Source organism: Piliocolobus tephrosceles, chromosome 4 (genome assembly GCF_002776525.5).
Source record: "Piliocolobus tephrosceles isolate RC106 chromosome 4, ASM277652v3, whole genome shotgun sequence".
NCBI lineage: Eukaryota > Metazoa > Chordata > Mammalia > Primates > Cercopithecidae > Piliocolobus > Piliocolobus tephrosceles.
In genome coordinates this window covers 19,373,630-19,395,727 of record NC_045437.1, presented here as the reverse complement: position 1 = coordinate 19,395,727, position 22,098 = coordinate 19,373,630, and the positions used below count along the sequence as shown (strand labels likewise).

Sequence of the window (22,098 nt, the reverse complement as noted above, 5' to 3'; positions counted from 1 at the left end):
TATTGCTGATGTACATCTGCCTCAGCTACTGATAGAGTGTGGATATTTGTCTCTGTCTAAATCTCATGTTGAATTGTAATCCTCAGTGATGGAAGTGGTGCCTGGTAGGTGGTGTTTGGATCACAGGACAGATCCCTCATAGCTTAGTGCTGTCTTCCTGATAGTGAGTTCTCCTGAGATCTGGTCATTTAAAAGTGTGTGGCACCTCCCCCTGACTCTCTTTCTCTTGCTCCTGCTTTTACTATGTGAGGTGCCTGCTCCTGCCTCACCTTCCGCCACAACTGTAAGCCTTTGGAGGCAACCACAGAAGCAGATTCCGCATCCACAGAAACAGATTCATCATCCACAAAAGCAGATTCCCCTATGCTTCCTGTACAATCTGTGGAACTGTGAGCCAATTAAATATATTTTCCTATAAATTACCCTGTCTCAGGTATTTCTTTATAGCAATGCAAGAATGGCCTAAGACAGCTGGTAAATGACATGTTCCTGTCTCTGGACTACTTTCACTCAACTCTCTCTCCAGCGTTGGTAGCGAGCTGGTAGCCTAAACATTCCAAGCCTCCTCATCTTCACCATGGCTTGTCATGGGAAACCACCTGTTTTTCCAATCTGGTGCGTTGCCCTCACTGGCTATTTGCTTCTCCCATTCACTGCTGCCCCTGTTGGGACTTCCAGCTTCTGCAGCTTTGGCTCTGGGTTCCTCTCTTGGTCAATTTGGGATCTTATAATAAGTACCATAGACTGAGTGGTTTATCAAGAGAAAAACTTATTTCTCATAGTTCTGGAGGTTGAAAGTCCAACATCAGGGTATTGCATGGTCCATTGGGTTCTGTTGTGGGTCCTTTTCTGAATTGTAGACTGCCAACTTCACTTGCATACTCTCCCATGGCAGTCTTTCTCTTTTTTTTTTTTTTTTTTTTTTTTTTGAGGCAGAGTCTTGCTGTGTCACCCAGGCTGTAGTGCAATGGCATGATCTTGGTTCCCTTCAACTTCACTTCAGTTATACTGTCTCACCCTCCCTAGTAGCTGGGAGTACAGGTGCACACCACCACACACGGCTAATTTTTGTATTTTTAGTGGAGATGGGGTTTCACCATATTGATCAGGCTGGTCTCGAATTCCTGACCTCAGGCGATCCACCCACCACGATCTCCCAAAGTGCTGAGATTACAGGCATGAGCCACTGCGCCCAGATTGGGGTCCCTTTCATAAGAGTGCTTATCCCATTCATGAAGGCTCCATTTCTACCTAATATCAGTATTTCCCCTTAATATGATTTTTTTTTTTTTTTTTTGACAAGGTTTTACTTTTTTGCCCAGGCTGGAGTGCAGTGGCATGGTTACGCTCACTTCAGCCTCCACCTCTGGGGCTCAAGTTATCCTCCTGCCTCTGCCTTCTGGATAGCTGGGACTACAGGCATGAGTCACCATGCCCAGCTCCCCTTAGTATAAATTTTAAGGGGACACAAATATTCAGTCCATAATAGTTGTTACCCTGCCACCCAGGTATTTCTGCCCAGGCTCCAAAATTTGTGAGCCCTAGCTTCTGAGGTCTAAAATGTAGGTGTTTATCTATGTTAGCTTTTTCATCACCTCTTCAGTGCACCAAACCCAAGTTATTTTGGAGTAAATCTCAAAGACCAGTAATATGTCCAAAAGTGATTAATACCCTGGATCTAGCTTGATAGAGAAATAGTAGAGTCCCCCAAAATTCTCCAGAAGGTGCTCTTTTTGTTTTTCCCATTCTTTCCTTTTCATAGGTGTGTGTGGGCTTGTTTATCTTCTCTTTTCATAAATGTTTATGATTCCAAATTTTTAAATGTGTTCTTGGTGTTCCCACCGTTTTTTTTTTTTTTTTTAACTTTAACTACAATGTATGAATCCTTTTAGGTTTTATAGTTCATGTCTTTTATTTTCTGATGTCCCATTTGTCTGTCAACTGCACACATACACTGAATTTACAGGTAGCTCAAAACTCAGTTTTCCCCAACTATCATTATATTTATATCATCTTCTACTTTTAAACTCTCACCTACATTTTAGTGTCTCCTATATTACTTTTAACCTATGAAAGATATCACCTCCTGAGTCTCTCAGATAGTAAACAAATTGCCATTCTTGATACTTCTGTGACTCAACTACTTCCTTATGTCCTAAAATCAATGTTTCTAATTTTTTAAATAAAATGTCTATTTATTGTCTCTTTAATGTGCTCCTGAACAGGATTCACTTTTCTTCAGAATCTCTTCTGAACTGTGAGATTTTTTTCCATGCTTGCCCCTTGTAAGTCAAATTACAATGTGTTTTACCTTTCTAAAATTCAATTTTCCTTCTGCTATTTCCCTCTTTTTTCATCCCTTTTTTTAGATTAAAATAATTGCATGGATATATCTTTTTTACCTAAAAACTTTAAACTATAAAGCCTGCCATTCGAGGGACTGAGCTCTACTTACCTTTTCAGACTTCTCATTTGATCTTGTTCTGAATGATATTTCATTTGTCTTTGGATTTCCACGTGTTTTTATGTGGTATAGTCCTAAATAGTATTTGCAGTTAGTTGGTTCTTAGTAACTGTTCACTATATAGTTGCTAAAATATGAAACAGAGATAAGAATCCCTTTATTTATCCTATGATCATGTATGTAGGTAATATCCATATAAAATTATATCAGAAACACTATGAATATGAATATCAGAAGATAAATATAAGACACATATAAATATCACACAATAATTCACCAGCTCTTAATTGTTGATGTTTACTTAAGAAGGGTTGTATAAATAATGTTTAATCTTAATTTTGGTCATTTAATATATAACCAATGCAGAAGATGCAAAAATGTATTTAAAGTATTGTACATTTAGACTTTTCAGTAATTTTGTCTGTGCATACACAATCATGTTATTTGGCTAAATTATGAGAGTCCAGGCTCTGAAGTTAGCAGGGTTCAAATCTACATTCTATTACTTAACAGTTTTGTAATCTTTGGCAAAATTACTGACAAGAATAAGATTCAGTTTCTTAATTTAAATATAGAGTATGATTAACACTTCAAAGTGGCACCAAAATATGTTAATGTTTTAGCAGGATATCTGACACAATTAAAACAACATAATTTTATCATCTGACAGTCCTGGAGGTCACAATTTCTCAAATCAAGGTATGAACAGGGCTGCATTTCTTTTGGAGACTCCAGGGGAGATTCTGTTTCTTTTCAACTTTTAGAAGCCCGAATTCCTTGCCTTGTAACCTCTTCTTCAAGCATTAAGGCAAGTAGTGTAGCATCTTCAACTCTCTCTCTCTCTTTCTCTCTCTCTCTCTCTCTCACTAACACCTACTTATGTCTTCACAGGTTTCTTCTGACTCTCCTGCCTCTCCTTTTCTCTTATAACAACTCTTGGGATTTTATTGAGCATATCTGGATAATCCAGATTAACTCTCCTTAAATTATTCACATCAGCAAAGTCTGTTCTCCATGCAAAATAATACATTGACAAGTACTGTAGATTAAGACATAGACATTTTTTAGGAGGGGGTAATATTGTAAATGCAAAATAAGTATTTTAGGAGGATAGGAAAAAGAGTGACAATCAGGCTCTGAAGTTTGTATGAGATATTAATTAATAACTTTGTAAGGACAGGAGAGGAAAAAGTGTTTGATCATGTTAGAGAAAAATTCTGTCAGTAGCTCCCAAAAACACACAGAATGGAAAATAATTTGCACATTTCTTTATCAGTAAGCTATAAAAATATCATAATCCTTTTTTGAATGTAAATTTCTTCATCTTGATTTTATAGAGATGCATTTCCCATGAATAAGTATATAATGTAGAGACATTTGAAAACTTTATAAACTGTACCAAATGAAGGAAATAATACACTGCAGTTACTTGGTGCACTCCTGCCCCTGACAACTGCTGATTTGATTTCTCTAACTACACCTTAGTTTTGTTTCGCCTATAAATGAATACAAATAGAACTAAAGTAAATGTGCTTTTTTGAGTTCAGCTTACTTAATTCAGCATACTATTTTGAAATACATCCTAACACCTTGCTGGTGAATTCATTATTTGCCCAATACTCAGTGGCTTAAAACAACAAACATTTCTTATCTCACAGTTTCTGTGAGTCAGGAATTCAGTCATGGCTTAGCTGAGTGCCTCTGTTTCAGGATCTCTCATGGCTGTGATCAAGGTGTTAGCTGGGGTTGCAATCATTTCAAGAAAAAAATTTGCAGGAAATCTCCTTCCAAGATACCCCTATGTCTCTGGGCATGTTCATGTTGACTGTGGGCTGGAGTCATCAGTTTTTTTGCCATGTGAGCCTCTCCTTAGGGCTTCTCATGCATGGCAGCTTTCTGCCCTGAGTGAGGGCTCCAAGATAGAGAGCAACAGAGAGTGATAGATGATAAGAGGCAGTAAGCATGACAGAAGCCAATATCATTTTATAACCTATATTTCAAAGTGACATCCATCACTTTTATCTTATTACAAGGAGTCACTATGTCCCACCCAAACTCAAAAAGACAATATTGCACAAGGGTGTAAATGACAGGAGACAGTACACATTAGAGGTAATTCCAATAGCTGCCTACCAGAGCCTACCCTCTGACACCGCAGTGATTCATGTTTCTCTCACAAAATACAGTTCTCTTCACCCAAGTACCCCAAAAGTGTCATCCCATTATAGTGTTATCTCAAAGTCCAGAGTCTCACAATCTATTTCAAGCCTGGGTGTTGATGTGTCCATTTTTAATTGGACTAATTGCCTTTTTGTTGAGTTGTGCTGTTTATACATTCTAGATATTTAAGCACATGTCCCTGTATATAGTTTCTCTTCGTCTGTAGTTCTGTGAAGCTACAAAGAAATGTTATTTGCCCCCCAAAATACAAATGCTGGGACAAGCATAGAAAAATGAATACAGCTATTCCTTTTCAAAAACAGCAAAATGGCAGACACAAAAGAGTACATAGCAATTCTGAAATTCAGCCAGAGAAATATTAGAAGTTCATTGATTAGGGCTTAAGGCCTAGGAATAATTTTCATAGCTACACTCTATGGACTTTTTTTCTTTCTGCAGTCTGTCTCGGTCTTCCTTTTCTTTTTTCTTTTTTTTTTTTGGAAAGTTTGGATGGATTTGCTTCTGAGCGGTTTTCTTAGCTGGCATACTGCCATTAGAATTTTGGAGATAGAATAATCTCTTTGTTTCTGTTAAATTACATTGTCACATTAAATTAAATTTTAAATTACATTAGAAAACTATGTTAAAATTCAAGTTACAGTTACATGTGTGGGGATATATTTTTGGACTCTCTAATCTGTCCCTTTAATCTGCATATCTATATTTTATCCTAATGCGATTTTCTTGTGAGACCTGAAATCAAGTACTGTTAATCTGCTGATTATGCTTTTTTTTTTCAAATTATTTGATAATTATAGGTCATTTCCATTTTCATGTATCTTTTAGAATCAGCTTGTTAATTTCTTTAAAAAGTCCATAGGTATATTAATTGGAATTTCACATACTTTATGAGTAAATTTCAGGGAAAATATATGTGTAATATTTTGAGAAATTGACAAATACTTATCAAAATGGCTACACCACTTTACAATTCTATCTGCAATGTATAATGTTTTAAATTTTCCTTACCTTTGCCAATACTTACATCTTTTAAAAATGTTAGCTCTCCTAATGACTGTGAAGTGGCAACTGATTGTGGTTTTCATTTACATTTCTGTAATGACTAATGATGTTGATTATCTTTATTTATTGTTTACATATCTTCTTTTGAGAAGTGTGTACTCAAATTCTGCATTCCTTTTTAATTAGTCTATTTGCCTTATTGTTGAGTTGTGCTGTTTATAAATTCTAGATACTAGATCCTTATCAGATATAATAATTTGTACATATTGTTTCCCACTCTATGAGTCATACTTTCACTTTTTTGGTAGCACATTTTGAAGCACATCAGTTTTCATGTATATAATTTATCTATATTTTTATTTGCCTGTGTTTTTGACATCATAGTTACAAAGCCTTGCTTATTCTAATGTAAAGATTTACATTTGTGTTTCATTTTAAGAGTTTTATTTATTTTATCTATTACATTTAGGCTTTTGCTTTACTTCCAGTTAACTTTTGCTTATAAGGTGTTGGAATACAACTTTTCCACCTATAAAACTCTTTAGTATTTCTTGGAGGGCAAATCTACTAGCAAAAAAATTTCTGTTTTTGTTTATCTAGGAACATTGTAATTTGTCCATCATTTTTAACAGCTAGTTTGCTAGATATTGAACTTTTAGTTGATAATATTTTTCTTTCAGCATGTTGAATATATAATTCAACTCACTCCTAGCTTCTCTGGTTTCTTATTAGAACTCAGCTGTTGATTTTATTGACAATGTCTTGCTGGTAACAAGATTCTTTTCTTTTGCTACTTTCAGGATTCTGGATTTGTTTTCTCTTCTAGGTGTTTGATAGCGATGTGTATCAACATGAATCCCTTTTAGTTTATTCTACTTGAGGTTCATTGAGCTATTAGAATGTAGATTTATGGTTTTTATCAAATAGAGAAAGTTTTGGGGCTTTATATCTTCAAATGTTCTTTCTGTCTCCTTTTCTCTCTCCTCTATTTCTGTGACTCCCATTATTCATACGTTCTTAGGCTTAGTGGTGTCTTATATGCTGTTTATTTTTTTGTCATTCTTTTTCCTTTCTGTTTATGAGGGTGAATAATCTCAGTTGACCTCTTTTCAATGTTGCTGTTTCTTTCTTCTGCCTTCTTAAATCCATTGTTGTGCCTCACTAGTAAGTTTTCAATTTCCATTATTATGCTTTTCTATTTCAGATATGTTAGTTGTCTTATAATTTTTATTTTGTTATTGATTTTTTCTATTTCACGAGATATTGTCTTTATCCTTTAATTCTACATACATTGTCTTCTTTAGTTCTTTAAACAAATTTATAGTAGTCCCTTTGATGTCTTTATCTAGTAAGTCTTATTCTCAGACTTCCTCATATGCAGTTAATTTCTGTTAATCACTTTTATTCCATTGTGTGTGTTATAGGTTTTCCTTTCTTTTCTTTCATATGTTTTGCTGAGAACTATTAAATATTATAATGCGGCAAATCTGGAAATCAGATTCTACCTTCTCTATGGTGTTTGTTGTTGCTGCATTTGTTGTTGTATGTTTAATGAGTTTTCTGCAATAGTTTTGTAAAATCTTTATTTCTGTTTGTGTTTGCTTGTGGAAGTCTCAGCTTGCCTTAATTATCAGTGAGTTAATGGTTTGACAGAGATTTTTAAATATCTGGAACCAATATATATACTAGTATCTACTGTGGGGCAGTGTTGTATATGTCGAGGTATACCTTCGACACTCAGTTGGAAAGTTTATAACTCCACCTTTGCCATACATTTCTGCTTGCAACGACCTCCAGTTTAACTAGAAGTTAGATCTATGTTCGTTCTATGTCTTTTCTAACCTTTAATTACTTCTCCAGATATTTGCAAAGCATACACACGCCTGTGACTTCTAGATTTTCTGAAGTATGTCAGAGCTTTTAAAAGTTCCTTATAAACTAATTCCCTAGCTTTTCCTTTTAAGCTTTTAGTTATTCTATTGTTTGTTTTGTTATTCATCATTTCAGGAAGTTTTGCTTTTCAAGAATTTCCTCTGATTGTTTTTGTAAAACCTCTTTGATGAAAGCTATTTGCATTAGGTAAATTCTAAGTCAGATCAAATAACAACAAACTTGAGAGTGGGGTCTTCCAAGGAACCATCACAGAGTTCAAATAATTAGAATTTTAGGGGCATGTAGCTTGAAGGAATTCCAGCTCAATTCTGCTCCCTCCAGTGGCTACCAGGCTGCTGATTTTGACTTTAATTTGGGGATCTTGGTTTTCAAGGCTGCAGTGGAGGTAGAGGGATGGGAATAGAGCAAATTAACATACCTCAAAGTTCATTTTTGAAGATATGAAGATTCAGACATTTTTCTTATATACATTTTTCTTTTTTATATACATTTTTGTTCTATACATCCCTGGAATGCTGCAAGACTTTGGTCAATTTCCCAAGTTTGGAAAAAGTTACTTATTACAATTTTTGGCAGTATTTTTATTGCTTTAATGGAGGAAATAATTTGGAGGTTGTTTTTCCACCATTTCTACTGAAGTCTCCTTACAGTTATATATAATTTATGTATATATATATATGATTTATAAGGCTTGGTAGATGTCTACAATATTGTTTTTATTTTAATTTTGCCCCCTCTGTTTTTGTTTTCCAATGTTTCTTTCTGCTTTATCTTGGTTTATTCAAATACTTTTACTATTTTGTTTTAATTTCTCTATGACTTTCTCAGTTATGTATCACTTTATTAATTTTAGCATTTATTCAAATGCTAGTAATATTCATTAATAAAATAATATATTGAAGTATATTTGGAGTAAATATTGTACCACTTCTTATCTGGTACTTTATATTTGCTAGGCTATTTCCTTTGCTTATTTCCCTCATGACATTTTTTACTAATTTTTACTTCACCCTTCAAGCCTCCTTTTTCACAAATGCTCTGCATTTATGACAATATAATAACAATTACCTATCCCATTTTTTCCACTTTTGTCATACCTATTATTTGTTACCTTATAAAATCCAGCTTATAATTTGGAAGCCTCGGCTTCCCAAAGTGTTGGGATTACAGGTGTGAGCCACCGTGCTTGGCCTCATGTGCTATATTTTTACTTCATTCCAGGACACTAATATACTCTTGTTTTCCATCTATTTCCTGGTTGCACTTTCTCAATATTTTTGTGATCTCCCTTTTTTAACTTTGAGGTATTACAGGCTTCTAAACTAAATTCTTCTCCTCTCACCTATTCTTATTTTAGCGTTCAGTTCATCCAGTTTCATTGCTCTAAATGCCATCTTTGTGTCGATATTCTCTGTTCATAAGGCCAATAAAACGTCTCTTGTGAACTTCAGACTGCATATACAAATTACTTCTCTATATATCTGCTGATACCTGCAACAAAAAATATCCCATTTAGCATGCCTCAAATTGAGTTCTTCATCACCTTTAAATTTCCTATACCTTGATTCTTCCTCATTTCAGTTGATTGTAACTTCAGTTATGTATGTCCAAACACCAAACATTTGTGCTTGACTTCTCATTTGTCTACGTCATATCTATCCTTTGAGAAGCCTTTGTTTGCTCTACTTTCAAAATATATTTGTGATTGGATAATTTCTTATTCCTTTCATGAATACCACCCTGGTCCATGCTCCCATAAACAATCTTCTATTCACTGCTGTAGAATTATCTCATTTCTTATTATACATTAAGTTCTAGGGTACATGTGCACAACGTGCAGGTTTGTCACATATGTATAGGTGTGCCATGTTGGTTTGCTGCATCCATTAACTTGTCATTTACATTAGGTATTTCTCGTAATGCTATCTCTCCCCCATCCCCCCACCCACAACAGGCCCCAGTGTGTGATGTTCCCTGCCCCGTGTCCAGGTGTTCATATTGTTCAATTCCCACCTATGAGCGAGAACATGCGGTGTTTGGTTTTCTGTTCTTGTGATAGTTTGCTCAGAATGATGGCTTCCAGCTTCATCCATGTCACTACAAAGGACGTGAACTCATCCTTTTTTATGGCTGCATAGTATTCCATGGTGCATATGTGCCACATTTTCTTAATCCAGTCTATCATTGATGGACATTTGGGTTGGTTCCAAGTCTTTTCTGTTATGAATAGTGCCACAATAAACATACATGTGCATGTGTCTTTATAGTAGCATGATGTATAATCCTTTGGGTATATACCCAGTAATGGGATCCCTGGGTCATATGTTATTTCTAGTTCTAGATCCTTTAGGAGTCACCACACCATCTTCCACAATGGTTGAACTAGTTTACAGTCCCACCAACGGTGTAAAAGCATTCCTGTTTCTCCACATCCTCTCCAGCACCTGTTGTTTCCTGACTTTTTAATGATCACCATTCTAACTGGTGTGAGATGGTATCTCATTGTGGTTTGGATTTGCATTTCTCTGATGACCAGTGATGATGAGCATTTTTTCATGTGTCTGTTGGCTACATAAATGTCTTCTTTTGAGAAGTGTCTCTTTATATACTTTGCCCACTCTTTGATAGGGTTGATTTATTCTTGTAAATTTATTTAAGTTCTTTGTAGATTCTGTATATTAGCCCTTTGTCAGATGGGTAGATTGCAAAAATTTTCTCCCATTCTGTAGGTTGCCCGTTCACTCTGATGGTAGTTTCTTTTGCTGTGCAGAAGCTCTTTAGTTTAATTAGATCCCCTTTGTCAATTTTGGCTTTTGTTGCCATTGCTTTTGGTGTTTTAGACATGAAGTCCTTGCCCATGCCTGTGTCCTGAATGGTATTGCCTAGGTTTTCTTCTAGGGTTTTTATGGTTTTAGGTCTAACATTTAAGTCTTTAATCCATCGTGAATTAATTTTTGTTTAAGGTGTAAGGAAGGGATCCAGTTTCAGCTTTCTACATATGGCTAGCCAGTTTTCCCAGAATCTTTTATTAATAGAGAATCCTTTCCCCATTTCTTGTTTTTGTCAGGTTTGTCAAAGATCCAGATGATTGTAGATGTGTGATGTTATTTCTGAGGGCTCTGTTCTGTTCCATTGGTGTGTATCTCTGTTTTGGTACCAGTAACCAAAGTTACATTCACCATGTTTCCCATCATCCTGAAGCAGCTGAATTGATAGAACGGTGGAATAGCCTTTTGAAGTCACAATTATAACACCAACTAGGTGACAATACTTTGCAGGACTGAGGCAAAGTTATCCAGAAGGCTGTATATGCTCTGAATCAGCATCCAATATACTGTACTGTTTCTCCCATAGCCAGGATTCATGGGTCCAGGAATCAAGGGGTAAAAGTGGAAGTGGCACCCACACCATCACCTCTAGTGATCCACTAGCAAAATATTTGCTTCCTATTACTGTGATATTACATTCTGCTGACCTAGAGGCCTTAGTTTCAGAGGGAGGAACACTGCCACCAGGAGGTACAGCAACAATTCCATTCCTCCTACCTTTAAGCTAACAAGTTAAGAAGGGAGTTACAGTGTTGGTTGGGGTGATTGACCCAGACTATCAGATGAAATCAGTCCACTACTCCACAACAGAGGTAAAGAACAGTATGCATGGAATACAGGAGATCCATCTGGGTGTCTCTTAGTATTACTGTTCCCTGTGATTAAGGTCAATGGAAACTACAACAGCCCAATCCAGGCAGGACTACAAATGGTCCAGACCCCTCAGGAGTGAAGGTTTGGGTCACTCCACCAGGAAAATACCACGACCTGCTGAGGTGCTTACTGAAGGCAAAGAAATATAGAATACGCAGTAGAAGAAAGTAGTCAACTATGACCATGTGACCAGCTGCAGAAATGGGGACTGCGATTGTCATGAGTATTTCCTCCTTCTTTTGCTAAAAATATGTTTGTACATGTATACACTTGTATGAAGAAAATATCTTTATTTTATTTCCTTTTCCTCTATCATATGACATAAGATTTATCGACTTCATATTAGCATTTAAGTATTGTTAACTTACGTAATAGTGTTTGGGTTGGGAGTTGGTGTGTTTCCGGTTGTACAAAGGATAGTTGTATTATGTTAGGTGTAATTATGACCTTATTATTGTCTTTATTTGAAGATTATGTATGATCTCAGGAGATGTGTGTGGGTTCAGCTTGACAAGGGGTGGACTTGTGATGGTTAATATTGAATGTCAACTTGATTGGATTGAAGGCTAGAAAGTATTGACCCTGGATGTGTCTGTGAGGGTATTGCCAAGGGAGATTAACGTGTGAATCAGCGGGCTAGGGAATGCAGATCCACCCTTAATCTTGTGGGCACCATGTAATCAGCTGCCAGCAAATATAAATCAGGCAGAAAAATGTGAAAAGGGGAGACTGGCCTAATCTCCCAGCCTACATCTTTCTCCCTTGTTGGATGCTTCCTGCCCTGGAACCTCGGACTCCAGGCTCTTCAGTTTTGGGACTTGGACTGGCTCTCCTTGCTCCTCAGCTTGCAGACAGCCTATTTTGTGATGTTGTGATCATGTGAGTTAATACTTAATAAACTCTGCTTTATATTTATATAAACTCCCCTTTATATTTATATAATATATAATATATAAATATTGTATCTTTATAACATCTATTATATAAATATATATATTTATATATTTATTATATAAATAAATTTATATTTATATATTATATTTTGATTAATATATATTTATATTAATTAATATGTACCCTATTAGTTCTGTGCCTCTAGAGAAGGCACACAGTGCCTGACTAACACAGTGGCTTTGAATGAGCTTTTGTATTTCTGTGGTGTCAGTTGTAATATCTCCCATTTCATTTCTTACCGAGGTTATTTGTATTTTCTCTCTCCTTTTCTTGGTTAATCTTGCTAATGGTCTATCAATTTTATTTATTTCTTCAAAGAAGCATCTTTTTATTTCTTTTTTTTTGTGTATATATATATATATATATATATATATTTTTTTTTTTTTTTGAGCCGGAGTCTTGCTCTGTCGCCCAGGCTGGAGTGCAGTGGTCGGATCTCAGCTCACTGCAAGCTCCGCCTCCCGGGTTTATGCCATTCTCCTGCCTCAGCCTCCTGAGTAGCTGGGACTACAGGCGCCCGCCACCTCACCTGGCTAGTTTTTTTTTTTTTGTATTTTTAGTAGAGATGGGGTTTCACCGTGTTAGCCAGGATGGTCTCGAACTCCTGACTTCGTGATCCACCCGTCTCGGCCTCCCAAAGTGTTGGGATTACAGGCTTGAGCCACCGCGCCCTGCCGTTTGTTTTTATTTCGTTTAGTTCTGCTATGATCTTGGCTATTTCCTTTCTTCTCTTTCTTCTGCTGGGTTTGGGTTTGGTTTGTTCTCGTTCCTCTAGTTCCTTAAGGCATGACCTTAGATTGTCAGTTTGTGCTCTTTCAGTCTTTTTGATGTAGGCATTTAGGGCTATGAAATTTCCTCTTAGCAGCACCTTTGTCTATCCCAGAGGTTTTGATAGATTGTGTCATTATCGTTATTCAGTTTGAAGAATTTTTCAATTTCCATCCTTTCGTTTTTGACTCAGTGATTATTCAGGAGCAGGGTATTTAGTTTCCATGTATTTGCATGGGTTTGAAGGTTCCTTTTGAAGTTGATTTCCAGTTTTGTTCCACTGTGCTCTGAGAGAGTGCTTGACATAATTTCAATTTTCTTAAATTTATTGAGGCTCGTTTTGTGGCCTATCATATGGTCTATCTTGGAGAAAGTTCCATGTGCTGTTGAATAGAATGTGTGTTCTGCATCTGTTGGATGGAATGTTCTGTATTTATCTGTTAAAGTCCATTTGTTCCAAGGTATAGTTTAAATCCAGTTTCCTTACTGACTTTCTGTCTTAATGACCTGTCTAGTGCTGTCAGTGGGGTATTAAAGCCCCCCACTATTCTTGTCTGTGTCATTTCTTAGGTCTATTAGTAACTGTTTTGTCAATTTGGGAGCTCCAGTGTTAGGTGCGTATATGTTTAAGATTGTGATATTTTCCTATTGGACAAGGCCTTTTACCATTATATAATGTCCCTCTTTGCCATTTTTAACTGTTGTTGCTTTAAAGTTTGTTTTTCTCTGATATAAGAATAGCTACTCCTGCTCACTTTTGGTGTCCATTTGCATGAAATGTCTTTTTTTCACCCATTTACTTAAAGTTTATGTGCGTCTTTATGTGTTAGGTGAGTCTCTTGAAGGCAGCAGATACTTTATTGGTGAATTCTTAGTCATTCTGCAGTTCTGTATCTTTTAAGTGGAGCATTTAGGCAATTTACATTCAATGTTAATATTGAGATGTGAGGTACCCTTCCATTCATAATGCTATTTGTTGTCTGTGTACCTTGTTTTTTGTTCTTTTGTTTTGGTTTGGTTTTCGGTTTTTAAATTGTATTTTGTTTTATAGGTCCTGTGAGATTTGTGCTTTAAAGAGGTTCTGTTTTGATGTGTTTCAAGGATTTGTTTCAAGAATTAGAGCTCCTTTTAAGAGTTCTTGTAGTGGTGGCTTGGTAGGGGTGAATTCTCTCAGCATTTGTTTTTATGAAAAAAACTGTATCTTTCCTTCATATATGATGCTTAGTTTCACTGGATACAAAATTCTTGGCTGATCATTGTTTTGTTTGAGGAAATTGAAGATAAGGCCCCAATTCCTTCTAGCTTGTAGGGTTTCTGCTGAGAAATATGCTGTTAATCTGGTAGATTTTACTTTGTAGGATACCTGGTGCTTTTGTCTCATAGCTCTTTAGATTCTTTCCTTTGTCTTAACTTTAGAAGACCTATGCATTGGCATAACACATAACAATGTGCCTAGGTGATGATCTTTTGGTGATCATCCCAGGTGTTCTTTGCGCTTATTGCATTTGGATGTCTAGGTCTCCAGCAAAGCCAGGGAGTATTTCCTCAATTAATTTCCCCAAATATGTTTTCCAAACTTTTAGATTTCTCTTCTTCCTCAAGAACACTGATTATTCTTAGGTTTGGTCATTTAACATAATCCCTGACTACTCTGAGGCTTTGTTCATATTTTCTTATTCTTTTTTCTGTCTTTGTTGGATTGTGTTAATTTGAAGACCTTGTTGGAATTTCTTTCTTCTACTTGTTGAATTCTATTGCTAAGACTTTCCAGGGAATTTTGCATTTCTATCTGTGTCCAATGTTTCCTGAAGTTTTTATTGTTTTTATTTATGCTATCTATTTCATTGACTCTTTCTCCCTTACTTCCTGTATCATCTTTTTTTTTTTTTTTTTTTTTTTTTTTCCTTGCATTGGGCTAACCTTTATTTGGGGCCTCTCTGATTAGATTACTAACTAACCTCCTGAATTCCTTTTCAGGTAAATCAGGGATTTCTTCTTGGTTTGCATCCATTGCTGGTGAGCTAGTGTGATGTTTTGGGGTGTTAAAGAGCCTTGTTTTGTCATATTACCAAAGTTGGTTTTCTCGTTTCTTCTCATTTGGATAGGCTATGTCAGAGGGAAGGTCTGAAGGCTGTGGTTCAGATTCTTTTGTCCTATGGGTTGTTTCCTTGACGTAGTGCCCTACCCCTTTTCCTATGGATGTGGCTTCCTGAGAGCTGAGATGTAGTGATCGTTGTCTCTTCTGGGTCTAGCCACCCAATAAGTCTACCAGGCTCTGGGCTAATACTGGGTGTTGTCTGCACAGAGTCCTGTGATGTGAACCATCTGTGGGTCTCTCAGCCGTGGATACCAGCACCTGTTCTGATGGAGGTGGCAAGGGGGTGAAATGGACCCTGTGAGTGTTGTTAACTTTGGTGGTTTAATGCTCTTTTTTGTGTGATGGTTGGCCTCCTGCCAGGAGATGGTGCTTTCCAGAGAGCATCAACTGTGGTAGTATAGAGAGGAACCCATGGTGGGTGGGGCCCTACAACTCCCAAAAGTATATGCCCTTTGTCTTCAGTTACCAGGATGGGTAGGGAAGTATCACTGGGTAGGGGCAGGGCTAGGCATGTCTGAGCTCAGACTTTTCTTGGGCAGGTCTTGCTGCCACTGCTGTGGGGGATGAAGGCAAGATTTCCAGGTCAATGGAGTTATGTATCTAGGAGGATTATGGCTGCCTCTGCCGAGTTGTGCAGGTTGTCAAGAAAGTGGGGAACAGCCGGGAGTCACAGGCTTCACCCAGCTCCCACGCAATCTGAAGTGCTAGTCTTACTCCTACCATGGCCCCATAATAGCACCAAGTCTGTTTCCAGGCAATGGGCAAGCAGGCCTGAGAACTCACTCCTGGCTAACCCACTTCCTAGCTGCAAAACAAAGTAGGGCTTTAGTGCTTCCCCAGCCCGTGGATTCTACCTGCAGGATTTGCATCCTCCCCTTAGTCCAAGCAGGAATGGATACTGCTTCCTCTACCTCTGTATTTTGCTTAACTTTCTAAATTCACACAGTTTCAGGTAAGATCAGAATCTTCTCCCATAAACTAGACCTTCAGTTTCTCCAGCAGGGTGTGTATTCAGGGGCGAAGGATCTCCCTTTCCCTCTTTCACAGCCTGGGCACTTACAGTATTTGGGCTGTCTTGGAGGTCCTGCAGGAGCAATCTGCTTCCTTCAGAGGGTCTGTGGGTACTCTCAGGATTCCTGATATTCCTGCAGTCATTCTGGGGCAAAATTCATGATGCGAGCCTCCACATCCTGCTCTGTCCATCTGAGTTATAGCTGCAATCTAGTCCTGGCTCCCATCCATCTTGATGGATTAAATTTTTGAAAATAAAACTTTATTTAACTGTTTAACATAACTTTTTACACATTTATTGGTGTTTAAATAAAAATTATGGTTAATACATGTCCCTTTTTCACAGAGACTAATATATTATCAGCATGAGACTGTAACTGCTTAATGTGTTTTATTTTACATCAGTTACTTATTAAGATTTTGATTCATTTTTGTTTCATTTGCTTATACTTTAAGAATATAATACATTCTGGAATGAAGGATACATAATACCTCTCAATGACATGTATTTCCTATGTTTTCACATTTCTTTCACATTGTGTCACATAATTTTATGCAAGTTTTGGAGATAATGATCAATCATAGTGGAATTACTATATTTCTGCCTTTATTTTTGGCTTCCACTGAAATATTATAAATATGTTTTCTACTTATAAACAAGTGTATAAATTATGTAGCACAAAATATTACAGTTTTAAGTCAATGACCTATCTTTTTAACATAGCTTAAAGTCCTAATTAAACTCAACTTTCTAAATGAATGGCTCCACCATCATCTTCTTAACCTTTTAAAGTTATTCTTCCCCAAGGGATAGAATATGATTTTATTGAGGAACTTTGCATTAGAGTGAAAGCTATACATTTTCAGGTCCTGATCCTGATGTAGTCCAGGGTGAATAAATAGTTTTCTAGAGTGAACTCATGTGAGTCACATTGACTTTCTAAGTGCCATAGGTTACTACTTAATGCTAAGAAAGTGACAATTCATTAAAGTAATGTTAGAGATTACTAGCATTTTGCTTCACTAGGGTGACTGCATTTTATTTTTATTTTTTTCACCCCTCATTCCTTTGCTGTTCTCTAAAGAGCAGTTAATTAACCCTACTTTATTATGTGATGAGATACCCAAAGACTATCTGTTCTTGCTTTAGCACAATATAATGTCTGTCTTTCAGCATGAAAATACAGCCTAGTTTGCAAAATCCCATGGCTCTAAAAGTATAAATAAGGTGTTACATTCAGACCCTGCTATTTGGTATTACTGAACTGATAAAAAAAAAAAAAAAAAAAAAAAAAAAAAAGAGCTCCACTGTATATGACTAAAATCAAATTTATCTTCCAAATATCTTTTCTTATTTCACTGTAAAAAAATCATGGACATCTCTCTTAAGTAGTATAGTGACTAGCTAAGCTTGTAACCTATATTTAACTGGTTACTGAATCACTACCATGTGTATATATGGAGTATTTCTAATTTCCATGCTCTTTTCCAAATTCTTTCATTTGCTGTCTCATTGATGACCCCACTCAGATATATTTCTATCATCATAATATTCCTAACCAGATTATCTCTATTCAAGAGCTTTTTCTCCATTTCTCAAGTTTTCTATGTCTGCAGCTACCCTTACTATTCACATATTTCATTCATTCATCATTTTTTTGGCTTCCAAAAATTAATAAAATACTTCTCTAGAGTGTTAAAACCCATTTATTAAAAAATTCAAGACAAAATAGTCAAGGTTTCTTTCAGGCTCCATTCCTGTTGCAAAATGTATATTACAAACAGAACTGAGATTTGAGAATAGATGGGGTGGAGGAGAGGGAATCTTGAGAGTAAACCACTTTGCTGCTTCACAAGTGATTATCATCATAATCATATAAGCTATTAGTCAATCTACTAAATAACTACTACAATGGTTTCCCATTAGTGTTACATGGGAATGTGATTATTTCAAGATTTAACCAGGCTGGCCAAGAGACTAAAGTTTCATTAATAAAATGATCATCTACATTATTTAAAAACTCATGCTAAATATTCTCAGAAAGCAATGTAATCTAAATACATTTTCATGATATTTTGGTGTAAGTTTCATAATATTTGGTGTAAGGTTATCTAACAATATAAATATTATTGAATTATAATTCACTGATCTTATTACAATATAGGTTCAAATTAGTCATGTCTTCAGAATCATTTATGCTGTTTATTAGGTATTATAAAAACTTTATTAATTATAAAAAGTGTATGTGAATTATAATAATGGTACACATGTGGAGTCAGATTCAAGTCTGAAAACTGATAGCCCTAAAATTACTGAAATTTTTATTTTATATCTGAATTACTAGAATCTATATAGAGCGTATAGTATATATATTTTAATAGATGCTGTAGTTTAAGAACTTTACTATTTCTCTTGTATAGTTATGCCTATTCTTCTTTAAATATACTTAAGTATCTGTAATACGAACCTAACTGTACACTTAGTATAATTTTATATTACTACATTTTGTTAGTAATAAAAAGACTAAGTGATATCAAGTAAAGTTCACTGAAAATGTTTTTCATGTATATATATATATACACACACACACACACACACATATACATATCCTGAAGATGAATGCCAATTTTCATCGTTAAACTTTTAGAAATTGTTAAAAGGCATAACACATTCTGCAAAAATGTTTTATATAGTTATAAGTACAAAATATAGATTTATAATGTATATATAACAACATAATAATTACCAGACTATCTCACCTTTTATTAGTTTAATGACAGGTATTCTAGAAAAGGTTTTAAAAACATTTGTTAAATGAATGTGTTGATTTACTTTGCTCCGTTTTGGTCACAGATTGATGTGAAGTTAGAGAATATGAAATAGGTTGCTCTACTGATAATTTGTGGGTGTCTGCTTCATGAAAGATGAATCTTTTCTTCTAGTAACTAAAATGATATGTTAAGAGACATAAATAAATAAACACATTTTCATACATGCATACAATTGTATCACCCAATTCATTCTGCATTCTTCTTTCAGTATCCAGTTTACTAATGAAGTGTGAATCTTTGAAAGCTGTGTATTTTTTGAACATTTTTATACAAGATCTAAATAAACATTTTTAAATGGTTTCATTTGTTGAATCTTACTCTGTGATTCCTTTCAAAATTTTGCCCTGGTAATTTTGTACATGTTTTCAAGAAAGAAGTAAAATTATTCCCATACTATCATTTATGTTTCAGTTGCCCTAATTTTCCCAGAAAAAGTCTTTTTCTCATATTGCATTGTTTTTTTCTGTATTTTGTCTTTTCCAAATGTCTTCTGAGAATTCAGAGACTTTAAAACTCAAAAATGTTCATGTTACTATGGCAAGAAAACTGAAATGCTATGTGAACAAGGTTGTGTTTTTTCAATGTTTCTACGTGTCAGAAATGAGAAAAAGGTAAGTCATTGAGGTTATGTGACCAAAAAGGTTTAATATAAAGGATAACTGTTCAGATCTCTTGGGAGAAACAATCCTTGAAAATATATTTGTGAACTGAGGAAATACTGCTGTTATTTCTAGCTAGAAATATAGCACTGGCACTCATGGAACTATTTAAGTGAATTTGGTGTTATAGCAGAATCTTTAGCAAAAACTACATGGAGTTTAAATTACAACAAAGTGTATTATCTTAATATTTCAGGTATTTTTCTTATTGAAGACCTCTTCTCTAATTTATTGTTACTTTTCTATTATCTATTCAAATATATTTGATAATTTTAATTTTAGTAAGTGTAGATTTGTTACTGTATTTCAGTTAATTAAAATGAGGGCTTATTTATCAACTGAATATCAACTGCTATTTAAATTTCGAGTTAAAGTTTTATAATCCCTAACTAAAAAAATACTCTATCCCTAAAAATGTATTTTATTTATTTATTTATTTATTTATTTATTTATTTATTATTTTTGAGACGGAGTCTCACTCTGTCACCCAGGCTAGAGTGCAGTGGCACGATCTCAGCTCAGTGCTTCAGCCTCCTGAGTAGCTGGGACTACGGGCGCCCACCACCACACCTGGCTAACTTTTTGTATTTTTAGTAGAGACGGTGTTTCACCATGTTAGCCAGGATGGTCTCAATCTCCTGACCTTGTGATCCTCCTGCCTCGGCCTCCCAAAGTGCTGGGATTACAGGCGTGAGCCACCACACCAGGCCAAAAATACTCTATTTTTTAATATTCTACATCAAAGCCCTTTATATTAGAAGTGATTTCATTTATTTTTTTCTAATTATTAAACACATGACTGTGACTATGACTTAAATATGTGCTTCTTTTGTGAAAATTTTAATAATCGATTTGAACGTCACTTTGTCATACGATATATACTTTTTTCTAGTCGTAAAGTTGAAATCAATGTCAAATAATTAAAACAAAGTGAAACAAAATATATTATTTTCACAAGTACGGAAGTCAACAATAATCTGGGAATTTATTTTCTCAACTTTATGGCAGTTAGTGGAATGTGGATTTAGTAAAATTACAGGGGTATTTTTGTTTTAATAAATATTGTTTATTGGTTTTTTCTTGGCTCAATAACTGGATCTCTTAGACAAACCATGATAACAATATCCTTATTATTAACCAAGTGAAAAAAAGAAAAAAAAACTGCAGAAAAGTAGATGATAGTAGTAATACACAGCTCACTGTAAAGGGAAGAAAAGTCATAGTCAAACAAAGTAATTATAGGTAGGGAGTTTTCAGAGAACATAATGTGAGGTCGGAATATAAATACATGCTAAATTATTCCATGTGTATTTCACAGCTTCACTCCAATTCTGACAAAGGTGATGGATCTGTCAAGTACATCCTTACTGGAGAGGGTGCTGGGACTATATTTATCATTGACGATACCACGGGTGATATCCACTCAACAAAAAGCCTAGACAGAGAGCAGAAGACCCACTATGTGCTTCACGCTCAAGCCATTGACAGACGTACAAACAAACCTCTTGAACCTGAATCTGAGTTCATCATCAAAGTGCAAGACATCAATGACAATGCTCCAAAATTCACAGATGGACCATACATTGTTACTGTGCCTGAAATGTCAGACATGGGTAAGAAAAATCATTTTTATGATTATGCAATTAACATATTTTTGAAAATCCAAAAGTCATCTTTAGAACACCAATTTTTACTTGTATATGTGTCTAGAGGGGATACATATACATAAACTTCATATAAGTATGAAGTTTCAAAATATTTTAGTATTTTTTGAGGCATAAAGTGTTAAAGACTATTGGGCCTGGCAATTATAATATTCATTGAAGTTGATTTCTAATCATGTAAGTGTAGGTAGTAGTTGGATCTCAAGGGGAAAGAAACATACATTTGAAAACACGTGGAATACTTGCTTAGTTGATATGTCTCTTCTATGATGTGAATTCTATATGTATATTGTTAAGAACATACCAGCACGTTCAATTTGATTATTTGCACAGAAGAAAGATTCTAGAATGTCTGAAATTTTTGTCTCCAGGTCTTTTGAGCTTTCAGTGTATGACCAAATTATACCATTAATAGTTGTTGCTACATTAATCAATAAAACTTTTTTCAAATATTCCTAAGCATTTACATGCCTTATTTATTTAAAAATATATGACAGCCCTGTGAAGTATTTTGAAAATCATTTTCAAGATGTGCAAACTGGCATAAAGTATTTAAGTTACTCTTGCAAATTCACTTATTTAGAAATAGCCAAGTAGGCATTAGTCCAGGTTCAGCTGAATTCAAAGCCTACACTGCAGCCAGTATAATCATGATCCAGGGTTTGAGTCACCCTGATGATCTGGAGCTTTTTCACCACTCACTGGTTTCTGTGGTGTAGCTATTTGAATTTGTTTTTGTTTATTTTTCATTTCATGGGATGATTTTTTTTTAAGTTTAAAATGGTTCTTCTGTGATAATACTTTTTGACTATTTTTATGAGACTCTAAGCTTTGTAACACATTTATTGAGTAAAGATTTCATATATTTAAT

At 35.3% G+C, this 22,098-nt stretch overlaps 1 protein-coding gene across 9 annotated transcripts in view; it reads left to right on the top strand.

Moving 5' to 3' along the window:
- The window catches only part of CDH18 (cadherin 18), a 1,101,027-nt gene that overhangs the window by 821,352 nt on the left and 257,577 nt on the right, over positions 1-22,098 (top strand). For all 9 annotated transcript variants that reach the window (XM_023218216.2, XM_023218208.2, XM_023218214.2 and 6 more), the window contains one exon: positions 20,882-21,176. Coding sequence is in view for 7 of the 9 variants with exons in the window: in XM_023218208.2 (XP_023073976.1) it covers positions 20,882-21,176 (295 nt within the window). In the remaining 2 variants the exon portion in view is untranslated. The remainder of the gene's footprint in view (positions 1-20,881; positions 21,177-22,098) is intronic.